The sequence below is a fragment of the Enhydra lutris genome, unplaced genomic scaffold (genome assembly GCF_002288905.1).
Source record: "Enhydra lutris kenyoni isolate GAN:26980312 unplaced genomic scaffold, ASM228890v2 scaffoldscaffold94, whole genome shotgun sequence".
NCBI classification, from domain to species: Eukaryota; Metazoa; Chordata; class Mammalia; order Carnivora; family Mustelidae; genus Enhydra; species Enhydra lutris.
This window is the reverse complement of record NW_019154178.1, coordinates 4,696,652-4,712,976: the sequence shown is the minus strand read 5'-3', so window position 1 is coordinate 4,712,976 and position 16,325 is coordinate 4,696,652. Positions and strand designations below refer to the sequence as shown.

The following is a 16,325-nucleotide window of genomic DNA, read 5'->3' as shown; positions in this document are numbered from 1 at the left end:
GCGCAGCCCGTGCCCGCAGAAGGCAAAGACCTAACGGGCAGGAGCCCTTGGTGAGAAATTCAGGGAAGCAAGGGTAGGCGCATCGGAACTGGAGGTGGGGGAGGGATACGGGAGGACGGAAGGACTGGGAGTCGGGAGCACTCCCAGGATGCCACTCTGGAGGGACTCGTACCAATTCAACTTGCACGGAAGGCCTCCTGTACGCCGGCGGCTGCGTAGACAGAGGTACAGGAAAGACGAGATCATCTCTGTTCCCAAAGACCTCGAGTGTCCAAGAGAAAACGAGGAAAGAGAAACAAAAAATCAGGTGTCACAAGGCTCTGTGACAAATGACGTAATGAAGAACGGTCACTCCAGCAGAGGGGCCCGGAGCACTGGGATGGCGGGCGGCACCGGACAGGACAGGCAGCAGGCAGGGTCTTCTGTGGGAATGACCTTCCAGAGCTCGGAACCCCGCCACCCCCGCGTGTCCACCCCCGGTGGAGGAGGCAGCGACGTCGCACGCGGATGAAAGCAGAAGCTTTCGGGAGGTGACACCGGGGCTGAGGCCCGCAGGGTCAGGTGCTGTGCGAACGGGAAGGCAACCGGGACACAAGGAAGAGCCCAGTCGGCGGCGGCGAGGCCCGGGCCCCCTTCCCGGCCTCCCGTCGCACACGCCACCCCGGGCTGCCGGACAAGACAGCGGCCCCGCTCACCTCGAGTCTGGACACGGACGTGCAGTTTCAAATCAGGGCTGCGACCCGAGCACGCGCGCAGCCTGCACGCTCGGCCCGGCCCACGAGCCCCGGCGACCGGCGAAAGGCGGTGGGACGCCCGGCAAGCGCTCTCACTCTCGGGCCCCCGGGCCGGGGGACGCGGCTGGAAGCTCGCTCCGTCTCTGGCTCCGTCTCCGCGGGACGGAGCCGCGGCGCGGGAAGGACACTCGCGCGAAGAGGACCGTCGTCCCGCTCCGCGACCAGACCCGCGGACCCCCACAGGCCCGTGGGCCACGCCTCCCGCGAGAGCCGGAAGTCCCGCCCCCGCCGGAGGAAGGAGCGGCGGCGACACAGCCAATCCGGAGGAAGGCAATCCTGGCCGGGCCACTGAGGGCGCGGCGCGGCACCTCCCCCCGGAAGCGGGGCGGGGGCGGGGCTCTCTGCCGGAAGCGACAGTCCCGCGGCCGTTTCGGTTGGCTGCGCGCGGGTGGGAGATGCGCGGGCCGCCTGAGGCGCGGGCGCCGAGCGAGGGTCGGGGCTCGGAGGGCAGCTCGGGGCTGGGGCCGGGGCCGAGCGGCTGAGGCGCCGGGCGGTCATGGGCTCGACCAAGCCCTGGGGGGAATGGTTCCTGAGCCTGCGGGTGCCGCCCGCCGGGGTCTTCGGGGTGGCCTTCCTCGCGCGGGTGGCCCTGGTTTTCTACGGGGTCTTCCAGGACCGGACGCTGCTCGTGCGCTACACGGACGTGGACTACCAGGTGTTCACGGACGCCGCGCGCTTCGTCACGCAGGGGCGCTCCCCGTACCTGCGGGCCACCTACCGCTACACGCCGCTGCTGGGCTGGCTGCTCACGCCCAACGTGTACCTGTGTGAGCTCTTCGGGAAGTTTCTGTTCATCAGCGGCGACCTCCTCGCCGCCTTCCTCCTCTACCGCCTGCTGCGCCTCCGGGGGCTGGGCCGGCGCCGCGCCTGCGGCTACTGCGTCTTCTGGCTTCTCAACCCCCTGCCCATGGCGGTGTCCAGCCGCGGCAACGCCGACTCGCTGGTGGCGGCGCTGGTGCTGGCGGCGCTGTACCTGCTGGCGAGGAGGCAGGTGGCGTGCGCCGCAGTGGCCTACGGCGTCGCGGTGCACATGAAGATGTACCCGGTGACCTACGTCCTCCCCATCGCCCTGCACCTGCTCCCGGAGCGCGGCGGCGGCGGCCACCCGGGCCCCCGCCCGCGCCGCTGCTCCTTCCGGGCGCGCCTGTCCGAGTTCCTCGGGAGGCTGTGCAGCCGCGCCGTGCTGCTCTTCGTGGCGGTGGCCGGGCTCACGTTTTCCGCCCTGGGCGCCGGCTTTTACAGGAAATACGGCTGGGAGTTTGTGGAGCACACCTACCTGTACCACCTGACGCGGCGGGACACGCGGCACAACTTCTCGCCCTACTTCTACATGCTGTACCTGACCGCCGAGAGCCCGTGGAGCCCCTCCCTGGGCATCGCCGCCTTCCTGCCGCAGTTCGTGTTGCTCTCGGCCGTGTCCTTCGCCTACTACAGGGACCTCGTCTTCTGTTGTTTCCTGCACACGGCCATTTTCGTGACTTTTAACAAAGTCTGCACCTCCCAGTATTTTCTCTGGTACCTCTGCCTGCTGCCCCTCGTGATGCCGCTCGTGAGGATCCCTCGGAAGCGGGCGGCGGCCCTCCTAATGCTGTGGTTTGTAGGACAGGCCTTGTGGCTGGCGCCTGCCTACGTCCTAGAGTTCCAGGGGAAGAACACGTTTCTGTTTATCTGGTTAGCCGGTTTGTTCTTCCTCCTTATCAACTGTTCCATCCTGATTCAAATAATTTCCCATTACAAGGAGGAACCCCCGGTGGAGAGAATCAAATACGACTGATAGGACTCCAGTTCCTCTGCCACTTCTACTACATTGTCATTGCCCTGAATGGACCAGAAGAGAGCTTTGGGACACATTTTTGAGCATCCTATGCGCTCTGGTGAAGATTCAGTTTGGAGCATAAAACCCTGTTCCAGCGGGAATTGAAACCAATGGTTGCCTTATATATAAAGGGGACTCAGCGGTTGAGGTCCGCCTCTGTCCTAATCTCAGGAGTCTCGGTTCTCTGGGACGTGATGGGAAGTAAAGGTTACTTGTTGGAAATGGGAAATCTGGTTAAACTATCAGATGCTAAAAGGTTTTTGTAGAAGAACAGAGGAATGGACTTAGAGACCTAAAGTCCAAGTCGGCATTCGTACCAGTTATACTGTGCTGCAGTCCGAAGCTGTCTTTTTAACCCCCACTTCTTCTTTTTTAAAGCTTTCCCAACAGCTGTGAGAACTCGTGGAACGTTCCTAAAGTACAGCTTTTGGATGTCAAATGTTAACCAATACCACCCGGCTTAGGCTGGGAGAGTTCGTTCTGTATTAAAAGTGGGGGCTTAGAAAAAGAGTCCAAAGAATTTAAATTGTAATCATGTTTCATGTAGTTGTTTTATTACTTCGTTTTTCAGCACTTAGTCTCAGTGGTATTAGACTACCATTTGGTTTTATACACGATTAAATTAAAGTTCACCCATCTTTAAACTTGAGTCATTACAGATTTCAAAATAGCATCTTGCTTTCGATGTTTGCAGTTCACGAACTACTAGGGACATTTTAATGTTCTCTTATACCTCTTTGTTTTTAACTTTCTGATTGCCTTAAGATATTTTTCATACAGAATTTAAGGTAATCGAGCGTCATCTGTGTTGTGAAAATGAAAATTAGGAGATTTTAAGCCATACGAAATTACATTGTTGGTAGGACATTTCCCAGGTTAAAAATACCCCACTTGAAAAAAATTCATGGTGGAAATGGAGACCTGTGTGGGAGGCGCTGGAAAGCTTAAGAAGCAGCCTAAGTAGTCATAAATCTAGACCAGGAAATTGAGGGAGAGAGTGTGGAAATGAGGCTTCGGTGAGCAGATCCATTTCCCTTATTACTATAATACTTCTAGGGAAGAAATGCTTTCTCAGTTTTAAATGAGCTACCTAAAAGAAATTTTTTTAACATAACCCATGTAGGCTGGGGACTCCCTCACACTCATGCAGTAGTAATACAGGAGATTGATTTTATGATTGTGGTTTTAAAAGATGAGTAATTTATCAACATTGTTCTTTCACACTAAAAAAACAAAAACAACTTCGGAGAAGTAGAATATTTCATACTGGTTCAGGCCAAAAAGGACTTCGAGAATAAGGGTCTATGAACTGGACCTGAGTAAGAGTGCTGTCACGGGCCGCAGTTCTTGGATGGGTACCTTTTGGGACCTGCCATTAGAAGAGAAGAGTGGGTGGTTTTGCAAGGGTGTCATTAGGTGAAAATAGGTGAGACCAGTAATTGTTGAGGACAGTGACCTTTCTTGTAGCATCTGGTCTCATATCCCACATAAGTTCTTATCTTGCGGGCTCTTTGTATGTGATCGTTCACTAGCGGCTTTCCAGCCATGACTGTCTTTCTGGTGTTTGTTTTCTTCCATTCTTTTGTAATTAAAAAAGTGCCCAGGCCCAGGAGATGCAGATCACTGCAAAGTGAACAGAGCTGAGCACTCCGTGTCTCCTCGTCTTGTATTTTAATACAAGGTGGCCTGTGTAATCACCACTTGGAATACAAGGCCTGCTTGAGGGGCAGTCCTCTTGCATTTGTGCAGAAGTTCGTGGGACTCCCAAACTTTTCTTTTCGATAATTCCAGACCTTCAATAATCCCCTCCCACATCCACATCTTCTCACCAAATTGTATCATTTCTTGGTGACTCTTGTCCTAGCCCAGTGTAAGAAGTGGATTTGCTAAAGCACGCGTTAGCCCAGCTGTGGAGCTCCCGCTGTGGGAATTCCGTGACCATACTTTCCGAAAGGTAAATGGTCATTGTCGGATTCCCCTTGGAGTCCGGTGTACGATGCCCGTTCTGTAGTCATCTGTTTACGGTTCATGACTGAGCGTGGCACATGAGAACACGGCTTCGTTCAAATTCCGGTGCGCACTGTGGGCAAGCCGCTTTTATCTAGACGGGCTAGCTGTCTGTGAAATGGGGATGATACTAGAATCGTCAGAGAGTTGTTTGCAAGGATTAAATGAGTTAATATACTGCTGCTGGCATAGAACCATTTCCCATCGCCTCCCCAGCTTTACTCTCTGTTCACAAGCATTTAAAGAAGGAGCTACTCCTGGAGTCTAGGCGTAAGCCTTTCCCCCTGAATCTTTTTTTTTTTTTTTAAGATTTTATTTATTTAGATAGAGTCAGAGTGGGGTTGAGAGAGAGTGAGAGAGCATGAGATGGGGAGGGGCAGAGGAAGAGGGAGGCAGGCTCTCCACTGAGCAGGGAGCCCGATGCAGGACTTGATCCAAGGACCCTGGGATCATGACCTGAGCTGAAGGCAGATGCCCAACCGAGTGAGCCACCCAGGGGCCCCCTCCCCCAAATCTAATGAATAGAGGAAAAGAACCTGGGTTTATACTAAATAATCATTTAAACTACCCACTACTCTAACTTTGTTCCTTCTCATCTTGATCTGGTTCTTTGAAAAGAGAGTAGTTACCTGTGAAAATGCCCCTGCAGAGTGTTCAGATGTCTGGTTCCTGCTGGTTTTAAGCCAATTAAGCTGGGGTTTGGCTGGTGGCCCTGAGGCAGCATGTCATTTTCCATCATGTCAAGGGCTCCTTCAAGGGTAGAGTGTCGGTGGGAGCACGTGTCTTCTGCCGGCGTCAGAAGCTTCCAAACAGCATAAGCACTTTTTCAGCACAATGGAGGAGAACCATCCATTTAGTAAAAACAGGCGTTTGTGTTCCTTATCCTGAACGAAACCCCAGACTAGCACAATCTTTCTAGTGGCTCAGACCCACTGCTGATTTGCTTTGTCTGCTGTATGAAATGAAATGACACAGTGACTATAATAATAATCTAGAGCCTGAATATTTGAAGCTCAGTTCATTTGTCAAAGGGAAGCTTTAACATTTGTTCTCTATTTTTAGGCAATTACATAGAGATCCAGGCCTGCGCCAAGTCTTATAACAGACGAGTTTGAAGAGTTAACAGTAAAGACAGACACACATCCTGTTAAATGCTCTGCGAGAGCCCACTGAGGCCACAGCAGCCCTGTGATCTGCGATGCGGGCAGGTGGAGGGTGTCCCTGCTCCTGTTTTATGGGTAAGAACGCTGACACTCAGAAACAACGACTTTCCAAGGCCGAACAGCTTGTTCATGGCGAGACTGGATCTCATCTAACCCTGTTTTCTATTTTCCTGTTTTATTTGCAAGTCCTTTTTAATCGCACATGATGACAGGCGATGACAGCGAAAGACCTCATTTCTTTGCCCAATGTCATTCATTTGGCAAACCACGTGGCACGAGGCCCCAAGTATCTTCATGTGCTGAGCTCCGTTCTGGGTGTTGTAAGGGAGGCATGCTCTCCGTGGGGCTGACGTTTTCAGGGGAGGCCAAGAGGCAGCAAAAACGTGATGATTGCTATCCAGGAAAGGAGGACAGGCTAAGGAAGATGAGAGCCACAGCGGGGAGGAGAGGGTAGAGCCGCTTGCCACAGAGGGCTCAGGGAAGGCCCCGTGAGGCAGCTTCCCAGCCGAGGCCTGAAGGAAGTGCGGACACGACCTTCCCATTATCTGGGAAGAGTGAACAGCGGGGCAGAGGCCTGGGGTAGGAGCCAGCGTGGCACGTTCGAGGTACAGCAAGGTGAGTGCAAGTGATTGGAGCAAACAGGGAACAGCCAGAGTCCAGCTGCGGTTTCCAGCAGAACAGTGTGGGTGCTGGTGGAAAAACACAGTTAACCGTAGTATTTTTACTGGCCTGTAATACAGTAACTGAGTTCAATATGTTTTTTCTGACTTTGAAGTACAGATTTGTTTGTAAAGAAGAGGATAACGTATACTAAATACACCTTACATTTGAGCAGTGTTATGACGTGTTGGCACACATTATTTTGAGACTCCCAGGGTTTTTCAAAAAGCCCATCTTCATGGGGCGCCTGCGTGGCTCAGGGGATTAAAGCCTCTGCCTTCAGCTCAGGTCATGATCCCAGGGTCCTGGGATCGAGCCCCGCATCCGGCTCTCTGCTCAGCGGGGAGCCTGCTTCCCACCCACCTCTGCCTGCCTCTCTGCCTGCTTGTGATCTCCCTCTCTGTCAAATAAATAGATAAAATCTTAAAAAAAAAAAAAAAGCCCATCTTCATGGATGAGAACCCTAGATTCTCAGGTTAGAACGTATGCGCTTTGCCCGAGGTCCACATTTTCATGAGGCAGTAGCAGAACCCAGATCTTCTGGAGCCAAATTCACTCCTTTGGGCTGCCCTTGGCATCTAGATGCAGTGAGATGACCAACTGGTTTGTAGAAGGCGGGACGTTCAGGAAAGTTTGCCTGACAGATCATTCATCCACTCATTCATTCGTCCACACGTACGAGACGATTGGGCCCAGCCATCGGCGAGGCTGGGGGGTCCCTCGGCGAGGCTGGGGGGTCCCTTGGCGAGGCTGGGGGGGTCCCTCGGTGAGGCTGGGGGTACAAGGACGACCAGAGTCCTGGCCTCAAGGAACTCACTGCGTCTAGCAGAGGACACAGCGGGAAGGGGACGGTAGTCCCCTGTGACGATGGCTAGAGCAGAGCCCCTCTCTCGTAGTTGGAAGCGCTTCCCTAACGGAGTCTGGCAAGGTTGGCACAGAGCTGGGTGCGCTCGTGGTGATCACACAAGGAGGCCATTGGGCTGCAGGCGGGTCTGACTCCCCAGCGGCCCAGCGGAGCACACCCAGCCCTCAGCCTGCCAGTGGCTCAAGGTGAAGAAGTCAGAACTGAAGAACAGCCAGTCCCAGTCCCGGCTTTTCCATGGGCTTTCCCGGATGCTGCCACCGTGCAAGACACAGCCAGCCGGAGGCCGTCCTTGCTTCGGGTCTGCCTCTCCCCGGGCTCTGGCTGGTGGTGGGAGCAGGCCTCACCTCCTTCCAGTCCGACCTGCCCGGCTGGAGTAACTTTTTACTCAAGCCCTGAAAGTGTTTCATGGGCCTCAGTTTACCTTTCAGCTCCAGGCACTGAGACATTTGCTACCTTCCCTGCTTTCCTCCGGTACTGGGCAAGCGCCGGGGCCTTTCCCTGAAAGCTTTCTCTTTGTGCCTGCAGCCCGTCACTCGGGGTCCGCTCTGCTTTTGATGACCCTTAGCCCTTCCAGACCTGTCCCGTCGGGCTCTCGCCTGTGTGTCAGCCTCATCTTCACGCCCCCTGCCCACAGCCCTGCTGAGTTCTGCCACTCCTTCACGCCTTGGCAGGTGCCGGTACTGGGGCTAGAACACTCTTCTGGTGCCCTCGTCTCTCTCCCCAGCTCCTGCTTTGAGGCCGATGCCCTTCATGGAACGTTTCCGTGGGCAGCTCCTCGGCACGCAGCATGGGGCGCCCTGGGCCGTGCTCAGCCTCTGTGTGCCTGCGCCGTCTGGACTGTGAACTCCGCGCGGACAGCGACGATTATCCATTGACACCATTTCCCTGCGCCCGCCCAGAACCAGGCAAAGACGGACAGAGCCAACTTGTCACCGGGCTGCTGGGCGTGGGCCGGCCACACGCACTCCCAGGTTTGCCAAATTGAGTTGTGCAGCGGTCCGTCAGCGGGAGCGGAGGGCGTGCGCTCCTCCCCTCGGAGTCGGTGCGGGCAGCTGTGAAAGAGAAAAGGAGCCGTTTCCGGGTGCCCGTCCTTTCTAAATGCCATCGGAAGCCACCTCATTGCCTAGGCTAGAATCGCATAATCACCTCCGTTCCTCCTCCTTCACTTGCGGCCCGCCTCCCACCTCATCCGTCACCAGCTCCTGTCAGTTCTACATCCTGATGTCCCTGAGCTGCCTGGCATCTTGCCATCGTCCTTGCGGCTTCTCTAGCTCAGGCCCTCATCAGCGCTCCTCTGGAATCAGTGGCTCCTGACCGGTCTTGTTCCCCAGCTCTCCCGCCCTTCACTCCTCCTCTCCATTGTCCTCCCACTGCCGCCTGGGCGGGCGTGCCTGACGGGGCTGATCCTGTCCCCATCCTGAGAGCAGCCCCTGGGCGACTCTGCCTGACCTGCCAGAGTCCGAATCTCTTCGCTTCCTCCTCGTTGCACCGGTCTCTCCCACTCGCTCTCCCTCTCGCCCACAGGATAACACCGTTTCTGGAGATACTCGCACCATTGGCCTTGGCCTTGCTGTTTCTAAGCCCGCGTGGTTCTCCTGTTTTTCAAGACCTGACTCAGGGGCCCCTTCTATCAGGACGCAGGACAGCGAGCTCATGGAGAGAGATGAACTAATAAGGGAAAAAAGAAAGAGAAAAAGAGGGTCACAGTTATAAGATTTGTAAGTGTCTCTGTGAATGCGTGTGTTCTGTTCCAGAGGCTGGCGTGTTCCTCTCTGTGAGGTGGTTAGCTCCTCGAGGACAAGAATCGCGGCGTGTTTATCCTTTGCACACAGCCCAAGTACTCAGTAAATATTTGTGAAGTCAGTGAGGCTGGAGTTGGGAGGGAACAAATGTTTGTTGAGAACCTATTGTGAACCAATATGCTTTGCACGCATTTCATTCCCAAAACAACTTTTTGAGAGAAATATTACATGCTGACAAGACAACAGGCTCAAATAAATAGTGGGTTTTCTCGAGGTCATCGGCTTGTGAGGGATGGAGCGAGAGTTGGAACCCAAGTCTGTCGGCTTAAACTTGCCTCGGCTGAGTGGTTCTCAGCCAGGGGCTGTTTTGTCCCGACTCGGGGCACACGCGCGTAGCTGTTGCTGGGGGGAGGGGTCACCGACATCCAGTGCACAGAGGCCAGAGGTGCTGCGGATCAGCCCCCTACCCAGGACGGGTCCACGACAAAGACGCATCTGTCCCCAAACGTCGGCGACGCCCAGATGGGGACAGCCTGCCCCAGACTCTGTTGACTCTGTTGAAAAGCAAGTAACCAACCAAAGCGCAAGCCTCCGTGGGAGAGGGGGCTGAAGGAAGCCTTAGGGGCTTGGGGGCAATCCTGAGCCTCGGGCCCCGGTGGGCAAGCGGGCTCCCTGTCCAGTCCTGACTGGCCCCGACGTGACGCCACTTTCTCTATGGCCTCCACACCGACTTCCTTCTTTCCACCTCCTCCCCGCTTCTTCCTTCCCTTGGCACCCTCCCATTTAGCTGGGAGAAGGGCCCCAGGCCCCTCCCCGCTTTCAGAACTCTTCCCTAAGCAGAGGGTAGAGTCAGTGTTCGAGAAGCAGCAGGTTTCAAACCGAAAACAGCCCTAAAATCTGGGAACGAGTCCAGAAGCGTCAACCTCTGAAACGGACAACAAAAAGTAGACGAGATTAATCCCTGTGATAATCTTCCAGGAAAGAGCCCGCCTGAGGAATTGTGGCCCAGGCTGCTGCTGATAAGGCTTGGCAGAGTCCTAATCTCTGTCAGGGTCCAGGAATGCCTCCCCGAGAAGGGAAGCACTTAAAACCCACTTGTGTGAGATCCGCTGTAATCTAGGAAATTTCAAAAATGTTTGTCCGGGGAAGTGCCCTAACAGGGAATCTTTTAATGACTCGTAAGTGGGGCTGCCTGTAATGGTTAGGAATGTGTGCACACGTGTACGTGTGCGTGTGCGTGTGCCCGTTTTTTGGTGGGAAATATCCGTAGCCTTCATCAGAGGGGCCCCTGGGCTCCAAAGAGTGAAGCCCCCAGCCCTGGTGTTGGCCCACAGTTCCCGAGCCAATGAGAGAGGAAAAAGATAACCCAGGGAAGACAGGGGAGGCGAGTTCCTCCCCGGAGACAGAGGTGTCTGTCTCTTCAGCGTTCAGACTTACTGATGTGCACACAGGAATGCCTTCGCGCACGTGTGCGAGCATGCGGCTGTGACCACGGTGGGCTCACAGCACGTGTCCTCTCTTGAAAAGGGTGGGAAACCCGTAGCCGAGTCCTCCGACGGCTGGTCACACAGCGCGTGCCCTAGAAGCATATTTTGAATTTCTTACCGTTTGAAAATCTAATTAATAGGAATGGGATGGAAGTGGGGTAGGAGACGTTTCACCCAAAGCAAACAAAAGTGCAGGATGAGTTTGGAGTCCCGGAAATAGAAAGAAGGCCCTTGTGGCTAAGAATAATTGGCAGGACTGGGAGGCGGAGGCAGGGCCGTCATAGACCTTGTGGACCACGGCGAGAAGTTAAGGGGTTTCCCCACATGCTACAGAAAACCGTTGGAAGGATTCCAGCACAAAAATGACATTTTAAAAAAGTCCCTCTGCCAACACAGTGAGAACGTGTTCTAGAAAGACGCGCCTGGAGGTTACTGGAACGGTGCAGGTGAGAGGCGATGGTGGCCAGTCTTGGGAGTCAGCTGCCCGATTCCAGATGTACTCACAGCTCCAGGGGGTGTGGGGATCTAAGGGGACAGCAACGGGCAGAGGGGCAGGAAGCGGTCAGCCAGGTCCAAGAAATGCCATCACGTTTTTAAAGCTCAGGCTCTTAATTTGTAGCTTGCCCACGTACCCCTTACTTTATTTGGGGCCCTTGCCTTCTGATTTAAGACCCCACCCTCCGATTCACCTAGGGAATGTCGCACCCTTCCCAGCCCCACGCTTTCGCTCTCCTAAATCACTGGCAGAATCTCTCTAGCTTCTCTGTGTATTTGAGGGGTTGGCAGGAGGTCACTGGTAACCTAGAAGGAAGGCCAAGTCCACCAGTAAATCTCTCCCTGGGCCTGTAAATATTTGTATACGGTCCATTAACTGTGTTAAGTCGCCGTGGATAAACCAGGCACTGACAGGCAATTCTCGTAAACCACCTAAAGAAAACCCACTTTGTGGATTATTTGCAATAAAATTTTAATTTTTCAGAGCGTTCTGTGAAAGCCTGCCTAAGCTGGCTCCCGGCACTCCGCACATTTCCGGAGCGGCTCTCTTCATCGTGTTTAGCGTGTGACTTGACTTTAAAAGCCGCCCAAGCAAAGCAGAAGTAGGCAGGTAAGCCTGCTGATGGAACACAGCGCGTATGTTCGGACACGCACAGCTAACCACAGCGTGCGGACTGTGTCTAGCTCCTCCTAATACAACTAAGTAACATAACAACCAACAAGTCTACCCGAAGACCCCAGCTTCCTTTATCTTTTAATTTAAAATACAGTTTTCCTCTTTCTTTCTTTCTTTTTTTTTTTTTTTTGAAGATTTTATTTATTTATTTGACAGACAGAGATCACAAGCAGGCAGAGAGGCAGGCAGAGAGAGAGGAAAGGAAGCAGGCTCCCCGGCGAGCAGAGAGCCCGATGCAGGGCTCGATCCCAGAACCCTGGGATCATGACCTGAGCTGAAGGCAGAGGCCTCAACCCACTGAGCCACCCAGGCGCCCCCTCCTTTCTTTTTATTTTTTGAAATCAGAACAGTATGTCAGTTGTAGACAAACAATGTTAAAAAGATAATCCGGAACACAACAATTCCGAGTGCACTATCCAGAGGTGACCACTGAGGGAGTTCCTTTCTCATCTCTCTACAGACTGTGTAGTTTCAAGGGGCACTGATTTAATATTAAACTTGACTTTGTTTTAACTTCAAATGAATTTAAAATAATGCCTTTAAGGGGCACCTGGATAGCTCAGTCAGTTAAACGTGTGACTCTTGATCTCAGCTCAGGTCTTGATCTCAGGGTCATGAGTTCAAGCCCCGTGTTGGGCTCCGTGCTAGGTGTGGAGCCTACTTAAAATAATAATGATAAAAAAATAAACTTAAAAAAAAACTTTAGCAATGTACCATATCTTTCAATAATGAATATTTTGGGGGGCGCCTTGCTGGTTGGGTTGGTGGAGAATCTGACTCTTGATCTCGGGGTCATGGGTTCAAGCCCCACATTGGGTGTAGAAATTACTTAAAAAAAATAAAATCTTTTTAAAAAATTAAATACTTTTCAGGACTTTCTCAGACTAAAAATGCCAGGAATTTCATCCTGTGAAAGTACTCATTTATCTACTTCTCAGTCCATGTGGGCATTGTTCTCTCTGTTTTTGTGTTTTGCTGTGATAGTGATGAAGTTCTAGAACATAGGTGAGGTTCGGTGGGGTGAGGTCCGGAGCCGATGACCAAGAAAGAATTCTTGAAACATCTTTGGTGCAAAATGGTGGTTTACTAAAGCACGGGGACAGGACCCCGTGGGCAGGAAGAGCTGCTGCCCAGGGAATGTGAGGAGTGGCCTTTTATATACTTGTAAATTGGGGAGGGGATTAGGGATGGCGTTAAGTCTCTAAGGAATTTTGGAAGCAAGGTTTCTAGGACCTTGAGGGGCTAGCTATTGTTTGGGGAAAAGGTTATTCATTACCAGTAATAATACCTTCTCATGAGACCCTTTAGATGTCTATCAGTGGGCCATATGCTTGGGAATGATTGTCAACACTATCTTGGAGGTTTAGAGATAAAGTTTCCAAAGGACGGAATTGTTCAAGTAGACTTACAGGATCCTGGTTGGGGGTAGGGGGTCAGTCAGGCTAGGATTGCCCTTTGCCCTTAGCAAAGTCTTAAGGTGGGGGTAGTTGAGTCCCTAGAGGAGAGTCACTCTGCCCTGTTTTAAGGGCTTGTCAGTAAGTAAGGAAATTTAATAATTTTTCTTCTGCTTCTGTTTCCCACATCAATAGCAGTAATGACATTTTGCAACTAAATACTTGCATATATTATGATTTCCTTAGATTAACCTTCCAGAAATAGACTTGCTGAGTCAAAGGTTCTGACACATACTGCGGAATTGTTCTACACATTGTTTGTGTATCTTCTACCGACCACGAATGCCTTTTCCGCCTGGACCAAAAAAAAAAAAAAAATCTTTGTCAAATCAATAGGGGAAAATGGCATCATGTAATTGGCTAATTTGTATTTGTTTAATTGCTAGTGAGACTGAATGCCCACCGTATACTCACTGGCCATCGATGTTTCTTATTTGGGGCTGGCTTTTCTGTCCTGTGCTTCGTGTTTTCTGGAGGTTCTTGTTACTGATTTGTAAGACCAGTCTCTGTCTCAGGGATATTGACTCCATGTGTTTTTAATATTTTTATAATCTGCCACTGACCTTTTATTTTTTGACCTGAAATTATTAAAAAGTATATATAATCAAGGTTAGTCTTCTCTTTTTCTGATTTCTGTATTTGTTGTTATTTGTAGAAAGACTTCCCCACTCCAAGATCATATAAATATTTAAGTATTTTTTCCCCAGTGCTTGTTTAGTTTCATTTTTTTAACATTTAAATCTTTCTTCTGTGGACTTTATTTGGTGTCATGTAAGAGGAAGAAGTTTAATTCAATTTATTTCAAATGATTAGCGATTCAAAAATTCATCAGTTTTTTCCTCCAAAATGTATTTTATTTTTAAATTTAAATTCAGTTCATTAACATATGCTATATTATTAGTTTCAGAGGTGGAGTTCACTGATTCATCAGTTGCGTTTAACACCCAGTGCTCATTCCATCACACGCCCTCCTTAATGCCCGTCCCCCAGTGACCCCTTCGCCCCCTCCCCTCCAGCAACCCTCAGTTTGTTTCCTATGATTAAGAGTCTCTTGTGCTTTGTCTCCCTCTCTGATTTCATCCTGTTTTATTTTTCCCTCCCTTCCCCTGTGATCCTCTGCTTTGTTTCTTAAATTCCACATAGGAGTGAGATCATATGATAATTGTCTTCCTCTGATTGAAAAATTAATCAGTTTTTGTCCTGGTTTACATTTTCTCCCATTATATTTTCACATGGGTTCTACGGGAAAGTGCTGATTGGAAGTCACACACTGGGGGCCCATCGTCACATCTAGCCTACGGACATGGTTAGTCCAGACAATTTTTGAATTCATTACCCGCATATAGAAATTAGGAATTTTGATACAGAAAGCTGATTTTACCAATTCTCTTGAACCATCAAAATAACAAATCTGGGCTCGCTTTCCCCTTTGCATGGAATGTGTATTTACTGTCTCCCATCGTCATGGAAGCTCCGTTCGCTTTGTGCGCTGGAAGGCGTTTGAGGACACGATTACCACCACCAAGTTTTGTTTGTTTATTTTGAAACTGAACATATTATAAGAACTCTCTAGTATTAATCATGTTTCAGTAAATTTTCTTGATTTTAAGGTAATTATGCCAGAAATGATAATTTGGCCTTCTCTTCCATATGTATATTTCCTAATTATTTTTTTCTTACCATATTACACTTGCCTAAAACTTAATAATTTCAAATAATGTCATGATAGCAGACGTCTTTCTATTGCACCAGATTTTAATAGGAATGCCCCTAGCATCCGACGTGTAAGTGTGAAGTAAATGGTGTTCTTCTTTTTTTGTAAAAGACTTTATTTATTTATCTGACAGACAGGGATCACAAGTAGGCAGAGAGGCAGGCAGAGAGAGAGGAGGAAGCAGGCTCCCCGCTGAGCGGAGAGATGCGGGGCTCGATCCCTGGACCCTGGGATCATGACCTGACCCGAAGGCAGAGGCTTTAACCCACTGAGCCACCCAGGCGCCCCTAAATGGTGTTCTTCTGTCCAGGATCTATACTTCTGTGGGTCACTGATGCTCCAGTTCCTTATTAAAATCAGTAAAATATGTTCAAGTTGATCAAATGAATTGCCAGCGATTACTGAGACTTTTCTCTGAATTTAATCCCTTCAAATAAGAGATACGCCGAACCACGCGTGTGTGTTTATTACAAATGCCCACAGTGACTGACAGGATGGGCCCTAGTAATACACTTCTCACTCTAATTGCCTATTTAAAAACCAGACAAGTAGGGATTTTGCATCTATTTTCGTGAATGAGATTCGTCTGTTACAATCTTCCTCTCTCTCTTTTGGACGCTCTGACTTGTTTCTTGAAATCCGCTGCGAGCAACGCTCCTCCCGCCGCTGGTGCTTCCTCAGCTTTTAAGTCGGCTGGGACGTTCTTTAAACCTGCAAGAAGTTGGGGCGCCTGGGTGGCTCAGTGGGGTAAGCCTCTGCCTTCGGCTCGGGTCATGATCTCAGGGTCCTGGGATCGAGCCCCGCATCGGGCTCTCTGCTCAGCGGTGAGCCTGCTTCCCTCTCTCTCTGCCTGCCTCTCTGCCTACTTGTGATCTCTCTCTCTCTCTCTCTGTCAAATGAATAAAAATAAAAAAAAGAACCTGCAAGAAGTTAATTTTTCATTATAGGTTTCCTTTGCTTTCACTTGAGATGTCTTTTTAAATTAAAAAAAAATTTTTAAAGAATTTATTTATTTCTTTGAGAGTGCGAGGAAGCAGGGGAGTGGCCGAGGCAGAGGGAGAAGCAGGCCCCCCGCTGAGCGGAGAGCCGGATGTGGGACTCGATCCCAGCTGGGATCCTGACCCGAGCTGAAGACAGACGCTTAACGACTGAGCCACCCGGGCGCCCCCACAGGTCTTTTTTCAGTGTTTTACAATTTCCTTTGAGACGGGCCGTCCGTGCGGAATAGTGCACAACACGTGTTGTGCCATTTCAAGGGTAACAGCAAGCTAACGCCGGGGGCCGCCAGCGCCGGACGCGGAGCCCCGTCACCGCCCGCAAGTGCGTTCCGATGGCGCCCCCGCCCCCCAGACGCACCCACGCTCCCGAATGGTGCGCACCGCGTCTTGGCTTTGTGCCTCCAGCCCCCCTTCGCTACGCGTCCTGGAACAAGGGGGTGTCCGCCTGGGCGGC

General features: G+C 51.3%; 1 protein-coding gene across 3 annotated transcripts; it reads left to right on the top strand.

Annotated features, from left to right (window-relative positions):
- Positions 1 to 1,158: 1,158 nt before the first annotated feature.
- LOC111139036 (phosphatidylinositol glycan anchor biosynthesis class M) lies at positions 1,159 to 8,977 on the top strand. 3 transcript variants are annotated; one of them, XM_022491134.1, is made up of 3 exons: positions 1,159 to 2,758; positions 5,680 to 5,855; positions 7,977 to 8,977. In XM_022491134.1, the coding sequence occupies exon 1, from the start codon at positions 1,291 to 1,293 to the stop codon at positions 2,566 to 2,568; it is 1,278 nt and encodes a 425-aa protein (XP_022346842.1). In that variant the 5' UTR covers positions 1,159 to 1,290; the 3' UTR covers positions 2,569 to 2,758; positions 5,680 to 5,855; positions 7,977 to 8,977. The 3 variants fall into 3 exon arrangements, with proteins under 3 accessions (XP_022346842.1, XP_022346841.1, XP_022346840.1); XM_022491133.1 differs by having other exon boundaries at positions 7,337 to 8,977; XM_022491132.1 differs by lacking the exon at positions 7,977 to 8,977 and having other exon boundaries at positions 5,680 to 6,643.
- Positions 8,978 to 16,325: the final 7,348 nt, after the last annotated feature.